At 45.2% G+C, this 13,516-nt stretch overlaps 1 protein-coding gene across 3 annotated transcripts in view; it reads left to right on the top strand.

Moving 5' to 3' along the window:
- The window catches only part of MTMR12 (myotubularin related protein 12), a 320,826-nt gene that overhangs the window by 218,015 nt on the left and 89,295 nt on the right, over window positions 1-13,516 (top strand). For all 3 annotated transcript variants that reach the window (XM_033933370.1, XM_033933361.1, XM_033933379.1), the window contains one exon: window positions 955-1,079. In XM_033933370.1, the coding sequence (XP_033789261.1) occupies window positions 955-1,079 (125 nt within the window). The remainder of the gene's footprint in view (window positions 1-954; window positions 1,080-13,516) is intronic.

Consider the following 13,516-nt stretch of genomic DNA (forward strand, 5'->3'; position numbering starts at 1 on the left):
CTTAGGCCGGTTTTTGGACGTTTTTCTCTTTCGATTATGAGCCCCTTAGTTTTCAAAATGTTTAGCGAATAAAAAAGTTTTTAGAAGTTTACAGAAGAGTTGGAAGGAACTAGGACACCTCAAAATTAGGGGAAGTTCATTCCATAATTGGGGAATTTAAACTTCAAGAGAGCTGCTAAAATTCTTAACTCTTTGAATTCCTTTCCTAGAAGGAAGAGAAAGTTTAAATCGATGAATGCCTCTTGCATATGAAAATCTATAAACATTCCATAGCAAAGGAACAAGAGGAGCAAAGATACCATGTAAAATCTTAAAAACAATACATAAACACTTAAACTGAATTCTAAATGTATTAATGCCCAATACAATAAACTCTAATGGTATGCGGATGCTTTTTGTTATTAAAAAAATAAAATAAATTTATGCTAAGAACAAAAGGTTGCTAAAATGAGAATAAAAATATATACCAATCACGCATTTTTCAAGGCTCTCTGATCCAAGTTGAGACCCTCAAGCCAGATGAACCCCCCTGGATGATCTAAAATCCCTAGTGGCTTAGTAGTTCATGAATGCCTTCTCTTCCTTCTATCAGACCCCATTTGAGAGATCCTGAAATACCTTGTGGCCTACCAGTCCACTAATGTTCTCCCACCCCACTCCCAACCTTTCTCCAGAGCCCAAAGGTGTTTTAAAAAAAAAGTACACAATAAGGCACAGGTACCACTAATGTACCTCCAATCCATTCTCTAACCCTCAACCCTACCCAAAATAGACAAATTCCAGGAAGAGCAGAAGCAATCTCCAATCAGAAGGATTAACTCAGGAATTGAACTGGGAACCTTTTGGGCATAGTATACAACACTGCCACTAAGCCACCAGACTGGTCCATACATGTAAGCAGTTTCTGCAAAGTTATTTTGCTGCCCTAATCTGAACCTCTTTTTTTTCATTCAGAATAGATAAGACAGTTCACAGGCCTCCGTATGAAGTATCCAGAATTGAAGAGCTAGCAAACAGCCTCCCTTCACTGCCAGAAATTCAGATGGCATATGGTCGCTTTAAGCAGCTCTTCTGGATGGGTAAGCACTGTGTGTGAACGGTGTTTTGTTTATATGATATGAAAGTTCTTGTATGGCAGGAAGCAGATACTCAGAACGTCAAACAAAAAGGGAATCCAACAAAATCTGCAGTGGGGTGGAAACAGCACAAAGGAAAACAAAGAAAAACTGCAGACAAGCGTACAAGATGCAGGCTATGTTTATTATATCAATTATTGAATGCGGTCAATATTACCAATTTTGATAAACCAAGGGACCCAACATGGTCTGTGTTTCGTTAACACACCTTCAACAGGAGTCCCAACGAATGAAAGTAAAGATAACTAAAAGTATGTATAAGCAAAAATAGAAATATATAAACACCGGAAGACTCTAGTGCTTGAAAAAAAATAGAGTGGTGATAATAGGGAAAAAAGGAAGATGTAAGTGCAATATATTGCACATATATGTGATGTAGATAATAAAAATACTGAATGAAAACAGTTAAGTGGTGAAGTGAACTACTAAGTTATGAAACAGAACAAATTAAGGTGCATATACATTTAGTATTAATGATGGTGATAATAAATAAGAGTCAAGAGTTGATCTCAAATCTGTTCAGCTTGCAATAAAATATGGTCTATATTTCCCCTTTTCCATCTTAGTTTAAAAGTCTTAAAAACAAAAAAGCAAAGATCATTAATAATATGGCCAAATTATTTCCAGTGTGCTACTAATGGTACTGTTAAAACTTCTCTAAGAATGCAGCTCCGGTGTTCAATAATCCTGGTTTCCTTTTAGTTTTGCCAACATAAAGAAGTTGACAAGGACAGATTATAATGTACATGACTTGTTCTGTATTGCAATTACTACTGAAATTAAGGTTGTACTTCTTGCCAGTCCTAGGATGTATGAAAGTGGTGGTGCTGATGAGTGTCAGCAAACGGACCAGGAAAAGCAAGGTTGATGTCCTGTATGATTGACATGAGTCATTATGATTTGGGGAAGAGCGGAGGGTACTAATCTGTCCCTGAGGTTCGGATTCCTGGTGAGCGCTATGGTTGGTCTTGCATTTCTAAAACATTGGTGTAATTCTAAAATGTGCCAGTTATCCATAATAATGAGTTTAACCTCACCAGAGAGGTGTGAGTGTCTAAGAACGCAAGTGAAATCTGGTGGTTTACGATCTATTTTCCCAGTATTGAGTAGGTCTTCTCTATGTTGCAATTTTAAATAATTAAATCTGCTGAGGATATCTTCCAAAGGATATCCTCTCTTGGCAAATCTATGGGACATTGAGGGGGCCTGTCTTTCAAATTCCTTATGCGTATAACTTATTGATTGGTCACTTGGCCTCCAATCAGAGATTAAATTTTCCTTCATTTTTTTGCTCCTATCGGTGTTATGTTTGTCACACCCTCATTTGGATATTTATTTTTCTTTTTCATTTCTCTTCTTCTAGTTGTGAGCAATGTCATAATATCTTTTATCCCAGGACAAGCAGGCAGGTATTCTCACTAATGGGTGACGTGATCCAACGGAGCCCCGATGCAGACACCTTACAAGCATTTTTGCTTGAGGAAACTCGAAGTTTCAAGTTGCTCGTACCACGCATGCGCGAGTGCCTTCCCGCCCAGACCAGGGTGCGTCTCCTCAGTTCTTACTTTTCCTCGGAGCCGAGAAGTCCGTCTTCGACTCTCTGCGTGAAGATTTTTCACTTGTGCCTTCTAAAGTCCGCGGTTTTGGGTTATTTTTCTCTTAATCGCTGATTTTTGTCGTTCTTTCTTGTTTTTTGTTTTTTTTAAAAAATTTCTTCCATCCATCCGACAGGGCAGGCCACGTGGCCGCAGCCCCGTGGCTTCGATCTTGCGGCAGAGCTTTTCCGGCCTATGTCCTGGCCTATCACCGGTTTTAAAAAGTGTGCCAAGTGCCAGCGCATAATTTCGCTAACGGACCCTCATCGACACTGTGTTCGGTGTCTCGGGCCTGAACACCTTCCGAAATCGTGCCGGCCTTGCTCCACGCTCACCGCACGTGCTTTCAAGCGCCGTTGCGTCTTGTGGGAGTCGCTGTTCAGCATGGAGTCCTCGATGGAGCAATCTTCATCGAAAGGCCCCTCACCTTCGACTTCATCCGCTATTCCCCAGCCTTCCACCTCTGCGGCGCCGAGTCTCATCAAGCCTGCATCATTCGTGCCGGCCCCGACTCCAGCGCCTGCTGCGATGCCTTCCTCAGTCTCTTCAGATCAGGTAGCACAGCAGCCTATTCTACCAGTAGTGCTCAAGTGCCCAAGGCTTCTAGGCCCAAGTACTCACACACTACCCCCAAAGAATGCGAGGCCCGTGCAGGCGGTCCCATTGATGATGCAGATCCATCCTTGCCGGCCTCATTCCAGACCTTGTTAGAGAAGCAATTCATTGAGCTCTTCACCACCATTGGGCCTAAGCTTCTCTCTCAAATCCAGCCTGGGCACGGGGAGGCCTCCCGCGAGGTCGAGCCACCTCCAGTGCCTCAGCAATACACACACTCTCTACAGGGAGCAGAGTCTCTGCGAATGTCTGGTCTGGCATCAGTGCATGCATCGCAAGGAGCAGAGTCTTTGCCCATGTCTCCATTGGAACCGATTCACTCGATGCAAGGAGCAGAGTCTTTGCGAGTGCCTCCATTGGAGCCGATCCACCCAATGCAGGGGTTCGAGTCTCTACGGAGTACCCCGGGGTGATTCCAGCCATCCACCTGTGCTTCGATTAACTGCTTCCAGCCCCATCCACTACCTGGGGGCCTCAGCGAAGATCCAATTGCTTCGTCCCTCGAGGCCGATATCCAAACACAGTTCACATCTGTCGAGGCATTCATCGAGGCACTCGTCCAGGCATGCCTCGCCTCATCGGAAGCAGCCCTTTCTTGAGTATTCTCCACCGGCTACTTCACCTCCGATGCCGGAGCTCGAGGACACGCTGGAGTCTTTATCACCACCACGATCCCTGTCCTTGTTGGATCCAGAGGCCTCGACGTCCTCGAGCCCTTCTCGAGGCCCTGCTTCGGCTGACCTGCTGTCGTTCTCCTCGTTCCTTCGACAGATGGCAGACGACCTGGACATCCACCTGGACACAGGTTCCAAATTCTCCAAAGAATATCTGGAGACTATGCACCTCCCTCAACCACCTGCTGAATCCCTCAAGCTTCCGCTACATAAGTTGCTGGATCAGACCTTTATGCGATGCCTTGAAACACCTTATTCCATCCCCGCTGTACCGGGCAAATTGGATACCAGGTACCGCAAGGTGCACCATAAGGGATTCGATGGTTCCCAACTCTCCCATCAATCCCTCTTGGTGGAGTCCTCACTGAAGCGGCCTCTCCCCTCCCAGGTCTACACTGCCGTCGCACCTGGCAGAGAGGGCAAGACCATGGACCGATTTGGCAGGAGGATTTATCAGAACTCCATGATGACATCCAGGGTTCTGAACTACAACTTCCATTTCGTCACATATTTTGAGTTCTTCCTGTCGGTACTCCAGATGTTCTTGCCCTATGTGGACCCTAGGGCACAATCCGAGTACCAGGAGGTTCTGGCCTCGTTGTCCCAGCTCCGGTTACAGCTGATGCAGTCATCCTACGATGCCTTTGAGCTCTCGGCTCGGGCTACAGCATGTGCGGTGGCCATGCGCCAGCTGGCGTGGCTCAGGACCATCGATACAGACCCTAATCTCCAGGACAGGCTTGCCAATGTTCCATGCGCTGGTACCGACCTCTTTGATGAATCCATCGAGGCGGCGACCAAGAAGTTCTCGGACCACAAGAAATCCTTCCAATCCATCCTGCGTCCGAAGCCTAAGCCTGCTTCTCCTCGTCCATCACGCCCACTGTTGATATACCAGCGGCGTTACCCACCTAAACAGGCTCCCCCATCCGACAGCCTATGAAGCAGCAGCATTCCCAAAAGCAGCAAAAGAAGCCTCAGCCATCTACTGTCCATAAGGCTCCTCAGCCCTTTTGACTGTCTCATAGAGGACATTACTTCAGTTGTCCTGCCATTTTCAGTTGCTCCACCAATTGGAGGTTGCCTCCATCACTTTTACCATCGATGGACAACCATTACCACCGACCTCTGGGTCCTTTCCATCGTCAGAGAAGGATACTCTCTCCAGTTCGATCGAGTCCCCCCGGAACATCCTCCAAGAGAGTATCCTTCCAACTTGACCCAGACCGCCCTTCTTCTTGAGGAAGCTCAGCTTTATTACAACTCAGAGCTGTTGAGCCGGTTCCTGTGTCTCAACAGAACAAGGATTTTTACTCCCGGAACTTCCTTGTTCCGAAGAAGACGGGCGATCTGCGACCCATTTTGGATCTCAGGGTGCTCAACAAGTTTCTGGTCAAAGAGAAGTTTCGCATGTTGACCCTGACATCCCTGTATCCCCTCCTCGAGCAGAACGACTGGTTATGCTCTCTGGATCTCAAGGAGGCCTACACTCACATTCCCATTCATCCGGCCTCAAGCCAATACCTAAGATTCAGGGTGGGACATCTTCATCTTCAATACCGAGTGCTTCCTTTCGGCCTGACCTCGTCACCCAGAGTCTTCACCAAGTCCCTGGTAGTGGTGGCCGCGGCGCTCAGGAACCACGGCCTCCAGGTATTCCCCTACCTGGACAACTGGCTCATCAAGGATTCCACATCTCAGGGAGTTGTCCTTGCAACCCAGAAGACGATTTGGTTACTGCAACATCTGGGGTTCGAAATAAACTTTCCGATATCCCATCTACAACCTTTCCAGACTCTTCCCTTCATCGGAGCTGTTCTGGATACTACCCAACTCAGAGCGTTCCTCCCTCCCCAATGTCGGGAAGCTCTCCTCCATCTTTGCCACTTGGTGTCCTCTCGCCCATCCATCTCGGCGAGACACATGATGGTTCTCCTGGGCCACGTGGCCTCTACAGTTCACGTGACTCCTTTTGCCAGACTTCACCTCAGGATTCCCCAGTGGACCCTGGCATCTCAGTGGACGCAGATATCCGACCCTCTATCCCGACACATCCGGGTCACCCCTGCTCTGCAACAGTCTCTTCACTGGTGGATGCTATCCTCCAATCTATCCAGAGGTTTGCTGTTTCAAACACCCCCCATCAGAAAGTCCTCACGACCAACTCTTCCACTTATGCTTGGGGGGCTCATCTGGACGGTCTCCGCACTCAGGGTTATTGGACCAGCACAGACCGCCAGTGCCACATCAATCTCCTGGAACTCAGGGCGATTTTCCATGCTCTCAATGCCTTCCAGCACCTGCTTCAAGACAAGGTCGTCCTCATTCGCATGGACAACTAAGTCGCCATGTATTATATCAACAAGCGGGGACACGGGATCAGCCTCCCTCTGTCAGAAAGCTCTGAAAGTTTGGGATTGGGCGATTCGCCACAGCACCTTCCTCAAAGCTGTCTACATTCAGGGGGCGGACAATGCCTTGGCGGACAACCTGAGTCGTCTGCTGCAACCTCACGAGTGGACCCTCCACTCAACGCCCCTCCATCACATCTTTTCTCAGATCAACCTCTTTGCAGCCCCCCACAACTTCAAACTGCCTCAGTTCTGCTCCAGGATCTACACTCCTCACCGCCTCGAGGCAGATGCTTTTCCTCTGGACTGGACGAACCTCTTTCTATATGCGTTTCCTCCATTTCCTCTCATTCAGAAGACTCTAGTCAAACTCAAGTCAGACCATGCCACCATGATTCTGATTGCTCCACGGTGGCCCAGACAACCTTGGTACTCCCTTCTACTTCAACTCAGCAGCAGGGAGCCCTTCCTTCTACCAGCGTTTCCATCGCTGCTTACACAGCATCAGGGATCTCTACTTCATCCCAACCTGCAGTCTCTACACCTGACAGCTTGGTTCCTCTCAACGTAACCCCTCTCCAGTTTTCTCAACTTGTGAGAGATGTCCTGGAAGCTTCAAGGAAGCCTGCTACTAGACAATGCTACCACCAAAAGTGGACTAGATTTTCTGCTTGGTGTTTTTCTCATCATCATGAGCCACAACACTCTTCCTTATCTTCTGTCTTGGATTATCTTTTGCACCTTTCTCATTCTGGCCTCAAGTCTACATCGATACGAGTCCATCTTAGTGCAATTGCTGCTTTCCATCAGCCTCTTCAAGGGAAACCCCTCTAGAAACATAGAAAAATGACGGCAGAAAAGGCCACGGCCCATCCAGTCTGCCCACACCAAAGACCCACCCCCCTATCTACCTCCATGAAGAGATCCGACATGCCAATCCCATCTTTTCTTAAAATCTGGCACGCTGCTGGCCTCAATTACCTGCTGTGGAAGATTATTCCAACGGTCAACCACCCTTTCGGTGAAGAAATATTTTCTGGTATCGCCATGAAATTTCCCACCCTTGATTTTCCACGGATGTCCCCTTGTCGCCGAGGGTCCTTTAAGAAAAAAGAGATCTTCTTCCCCCTCGATACGGCCTGTGACATATTTGAACGTCTCGATCATGTCTCCCCTCTCTCTGTGTTCCTCTCTGCTCATCTGGTGGTTTCCAGATTCATGAAAGGACTTTTCCATGTCAATCCTCCCCTCAAACCGCCTCCAGTGGTTTGGGACCTCAATGTTCTTTTTCAGCTGATGAAACCTCCATTTGAACCTCTTTACAAGGCTCACCTGAAGTATCTCACTTGGAAAGTGGTGTTTCTCATTGGCCTCACTTCTGCTCGTCAAGTTAGTGAGCTTCAAGCATTGGTTGCCGATCCACCTTTCACAGTGTTCCACCATGACAAGGTGGTCCTTCGAACTCATCCAAAATTCCTCCCCAAAGTGGTCTTGGAATTTCATCTAAATCAATCCATTGTTCTTCCTGTGTTTTTTCCCAAAGCCTCATTCTCATCCTGGAGAATCAGCTCTTCATACTTTGGACTGTAAACGTGCCTTGGCTTTCTACCTGGAACGCACCAAGCCACACAGAACTGCTCCTCAACTTTTCATCTCCTTTGATCCGAACAAGTTGGGACGTCCCATCTCTAAGCGTCCCATCTCCAACTGGGTGGCGGCTTGTATCTCCTTCTGCTATGCCCAGGCTGGATTACCTCTTCACAGTAAAGTCACAGCCCATAAGTTCAGAGCAATGGCAGCCTCTGTAGCCTTCCTCAGATCGACACAGATTGAGGAGATTTGTAAGGCTGCCACTTGGTCCTCAGTTCACACCTTTACTTCTCATTATTGTCTGGATACTTTCTCCAGACGGGATGGACAGTTTGGCCAAACAGTATTACAAAATTTATTCTCCTAAGTTGCCAACTCTCCCACCATCCCACTGTAGTTAGCTTGGAAGTCACCCATTAGTGAGAATACCTTCCTGCTTGTCCTGGGATAAAGCAATGTTACTTACCATAACAGTTGTTATCCAGGGACAGCAGGCAGCTATTCTCACGTCCCACCCACCTCCCCTTGGTTGGCTTCTCTGCTAGCTATCTGAACTGAGGAGACACGCCCTGGTCTGGGCAGGAAGGCACTCGCGCATGCGCGGTGCGGGCGACTCGAAACGTCGAGTTTCCTCAAGCAAAAATGCTTGTGAAGCATCTGCATCAGGGCTCTGTTGAATCATATCACCCATTAGTGAGAATAGCTGCCTGCTGTCCCTGGATAACAACTGTTACGGTAAGTAACATTGCTTTCTTCTCGATTGATGTAATTTGTCCCTGGTCATTTTTATTAACACTACATGTATATGCACCTTAATTTGTTCTGTTGTTTCAGAACTTGGTAGTTCACTTCACCACTTCATTCAGTATTTTTATTTTCTACATCAGATATATGTGCACCATTTTGCACTCACATCACATGGAACAGTTTTATTCTTCCTTTCTATTCAGTATTTTTTATTATCTACATCACATATATGTGCATCATATTGCACTTACATCTTCCTTTTTTTCCCTATTATCACCACGCTGTTTTTTCGAGCACTTGACTCTTCCAGTGTTTATATATTTCTATTTTTGCTTATACATATTTTGTTATCTTTATTTTCATTCATTAGGACCCCTGATGAAGGCGTGTTAACCGAAACACGGACCATGTCGTGTCCCTTGGTTTGTCAAAAGGTGGTAATATTGACCGCATCCAATAATTGATATAATAAATATAGCCTGCTTCTTTTACGCTTGTCTGCAGTTTTTCTTTGTTTTCCAGGAAGCAGATACTAACTGAAGGAGGACAAGTGAGAGACCATGGGTCTGGGACAGCTCAGGTCTGCTGCTTGGACAGAAGTACAGAGCATTAGAGGGAGATAGCGGTCACATTTACTTCAGATGTGGGAAATCTTTTTTTTTTTTTTTTTCCAAGAGCAGGAAAATATAAAACATTTTTTAAAACGTCCAAAATAGCTTGGCATCTGTACTCCACTGCAATCGATGTGCAGTAGAGTAAAGATACCAAGCTATTCTGGATATTTTATTAATACTTCATTAAACTTGACAATTAATAAAACTTAACAAAACCAGCATTAAGGCACAATATAACAGATTATCAAAAAGAGCAAGATAAACAAATTATCAGCAATAGTAAACAAAAATAAATAAAAACAAAAAAGAAACATCAAAGTCAAATGTTAAGATACTGAGAAAGTGAAGACCATTTTGCAGCATAAGAAGATTCAAGTTTCAAGTTTATTAGGTTTTTTATATACCGCCTATCAAGGTTATCTAAGCGGTTCTACGATCAGGTACTCAAGCATTTTCCCTTTTTACTAAATACAACTCTGTTCTATATGTAAAACATACAGCATTCCACCACTTAGTATAATTCACCAAATGTAAAACAGTGTGAATTCCTATAGTTAAGAGTATCAAGCAAGTAATAATTGTTCTTCAAAAGTTTAAACTGGAAACACAAAGATTTTAAAATTAAATATTTAAAGCAAATAGGTACGCAGAGATGGAAAATAGTATTAATTGTCATCCAAGCTTGTTGCCAAAACTCGTTTACTTGTATATATTCAAATAAGGTATGTTTAAGAGTTCCAACTTGCATATAACAAGACCAACAATTTTTAGATCTCACACACTAATCACCTTGCAGTACTACAGGAAGGACGGACTGCACCTCAATGAGGAAGGAGCAAGAGTATTGGCAGGCAACATCAAGAAGGCCATCGAGAAGGCTTTAAACTAAAGAAAGTTGACAGTCGACCACCAGTCGATGGTCCGGGCGACAGGATGTCCCAAAGAAGGAAATATGGACAAACTACTCAGACACAGGAGGGGACGACCACAAAGCATATAAGAGAGATAATGCAGGAGCAAGAAAGGATACCGTGAAGAAACCAGGGGAGACTGCTAAGCTTAAAGAGTCCAAGAAGGCAACACAAAGGGAACTCAAATGTATGTATACGAACGCTAGAAGTTTGAGAAACAAAATGGGAGAATTAGAAGCAATAGCAAAGAACGACGAACTGGAAATCATTGGCATAACAGAAACCTGGTGGAATGATGAAAACAAATGGGATACAGTACTTCAGGGATACAAACTGTACAGAAGAGATAGAGTGGGGCAGAAAGGTAGAAGTATTGCCCTATATGTTTATGAAGAAATAGAATCTGTGAGAGAGACTATGATAGAAGAGAAAGAGAAGCTGGAATCCCTTTGGATAAAGATTCCCAGACACAACAGTGCTGACACAAAGATTGGCCTTTACTACCGACCGCCAGGACAAGTGGAAGAAACAGACTTGGAAATGATAGAGGAAATTAAACACGAATGTAAGACAGGTAATGTCATTATCTTGGGGGATTTCAATTTTCCAGGAATAGACTGGAACCTGGGAATTTCAAATTGTGGCAAGGAGGCAATGTTCCTGGAAGTGCTAGGGGACTGCTTCCTGGAACAATTGGTGAGAGAGCCGACAAGAGGAAACATCACCTTGGACTTGGTCCTAAACGGCATTACAGGGCCAGCAAAGGAAGTAGAAGTCACGGTCCCACTGGGGAAAAGTACCAAAACCTCAACCACAACTTTAAACTTCAAAAGGGGAAGATATGATAGCATGAGAGCCATGGTGAAACAACGGATCAAGAAAAGAATGGGCAAAGTCAAAACGGTAGAACAGGCATGGTCCCTTCTGAAAAATACTATCACGGAAGCACAAAGCCTCTACATTCCGCGGATGTCCAAAGCAAAGAAAACCAAAGGCAAAAGAGAGCCAGCGTGGCTTACTAAAGAGGTGAAGTAAGCCATAAAAGAAAAGAAGGACTCCTTCAAAGCATGGACACGCACGAAAACAACCGAAACTTGGAACAAGCACAAGGGTGATCAGAAGAAGTGTCACAGGGTGGTGAGGGATGCCAAAAAGGACTATGAGGAGAAAATAGCACAGAAGCCCTTCTTCAGGTACGTGAAAGGGAGAAAATCTGCAAAAGAGGCAGTGGGACCGCTGGACGACCAGGGAAGGAAAGGGTACATCAAGGAAGACAAACAAATTGCAGACAGACTAAATTCATTCTTTGCGTCTGTCTTTACAAAGGAAGACACTGCAACAATTCCAGAAGCAGTGAAAGTGTTCAAAGGAGTAACAGAGGACAGCCTTACCACAGTAGAAGTGGACTTGGACCAGATCTACCGCCAGATCGACAACTCAAAAGCGACAAATCTCCTGGACCGGACGGAATTCATCTGAGAGTCTTGAAAGAGCTAAAAGTGGAAATCGGAGAACTATTGCAAAAACTTGCCAACCTGTCAATCAAAACAGGGCAGATACCAGACGACTGGAAGATAGCGAACGTCACGTCGATCCCTGAGAAGATGGTTGAGGCGCTGATCAAGGATAGCAAAACCCGGCACCTAGACACACACGACCTGATGAAAGTCAGCCAACATGGATTTAGGAAAGGGAAGTCATGTTTGATGAACCGACTTCAATTTTTTGAGACAGTGAACAGACAAATTGATAATGGAGAACCGGTGGATATTATATACTTGGATTTTCAGAAGGCGTTCGACAAAGTTCCACATGTGAGACTCCTCAGGAAACTGCAAGGCCATGGAATAGAAGGAGATATACTAAGATGGATAGGCAAATGGCTAGAGAACAGAAGGCAGAGAGTGGGCATAAATGGGAAGTTCTCGGACTGGGAAAATGTGACTAGCGATGTGCCCCAGGGCTAGGTACTTGGGCCCATCTTATTTACTATTTTCATCAATGACCTAGAGGATGGAACATCCAGTGAGATCATCAAGTTTGCAGATGACACAAAGCTATGCCGGGCCATCAAATCGACGAAGGACAGTGAGGAACTCCAGAGTGACTTGAGCCGATTGGAGAATTGGGCAGATAAATGGCAGATGAAGTTTAATGTGGAAAAATGCAAAGTGATGCACTTAGGCAGAAAAAATAAGAAACACAAGTATAGTATGTCAGGTGCAACTCTGGGAAAAACTGAACAGGAAAAGGACCTGGGAGTATTAATCGATAGGACACTGAAGCCGTTGGCGCAATGCGTGACAGCAGCGAAGAACGCAAATAGAATGCTAGGCATGATAAAGAAGGAAATCACGAGTAGATCGGAGAAAGTTATAATGCCGCTTTATAGAGCGATGGTCAGACCGCACTTGGAATACTGCATCCAGCATTGGTCTCCATACCTAAAGAAGGATATAAAACTGCTAGAGAGGGTGCAGAGACGAGCAACAAAGCTGGTGAAAGGTATGGAGAACCTGGATTACGAGAAAAGACTTAAGAGACTGGGGTTGTTCTCCCTTGAGAAAAGGAGACTGCAAGGGGATATGATCGAGACTTTCCAAAATACTGAAAGGAATCGACAAAATAGAGCAGGAAAAAACATTATTTACAATGTCCAATGTGGCACGGACAAGAGGACATGGGCTGAAGCTAAGGGGGGGACAAGTTCAGGACAAATATCAGGAAGTTCTGTTTCACGCAACGAGTGGTAGACACCTGGAATGCTCTCCCAGAAGAGGTAATTGCGGAATCCACCGTTCTAGGATTTAAGGGTAAGTTAGATGTACATCTCCTTATGAGTGGCATGAAGTGACATGGGTAAGGGTAAGCTGGATGCACCTCTCCTTACGAGAAGCTTAGAGCGATATGGGGGCTAAAACTATGCCAGGGTACACCTGGCTTGATGGACCTAGGGTCTGTTCCAGAGTTGGCGCTTCTTATGTTCTTATATCAAAAAGTCACATGAAAAATAACAAGATTTCAAAGTGAACGCTCAGACCCACAACCAGAACTAGTGAAAAGTCAAGGAGCCAGTTATTTTAGAGACTTATCATAGCATGTTCACTGTCTCCGCCACCTGCTGTCTTAGAACCATTGTTCTACTAATTTCCAAATTTTAACATGATATTATTGCATAAATATCACTTTGCCACTTCATGGAATACAATCTGTTACTTATCTGACATGCAGGATTAGCGATACTGCTGCTCTCTAACTGCTCCGGGTTCATACTTTTACTACT

The sequence above is a fragment of the Geotrypetes seraphini genome, chromosome 1 (assembly GCF_902459505.1).
Source record: "Geotrypetes seraphini chromosome 1, aGeoSer1.1, whole genome shotgun sequence".
NCBI lineage: Eukaryota > Metazoa > Chordata > Amphibia > Gymnophiona > Dermophiidae > Geotrypetes > Geotrypetes seraphini.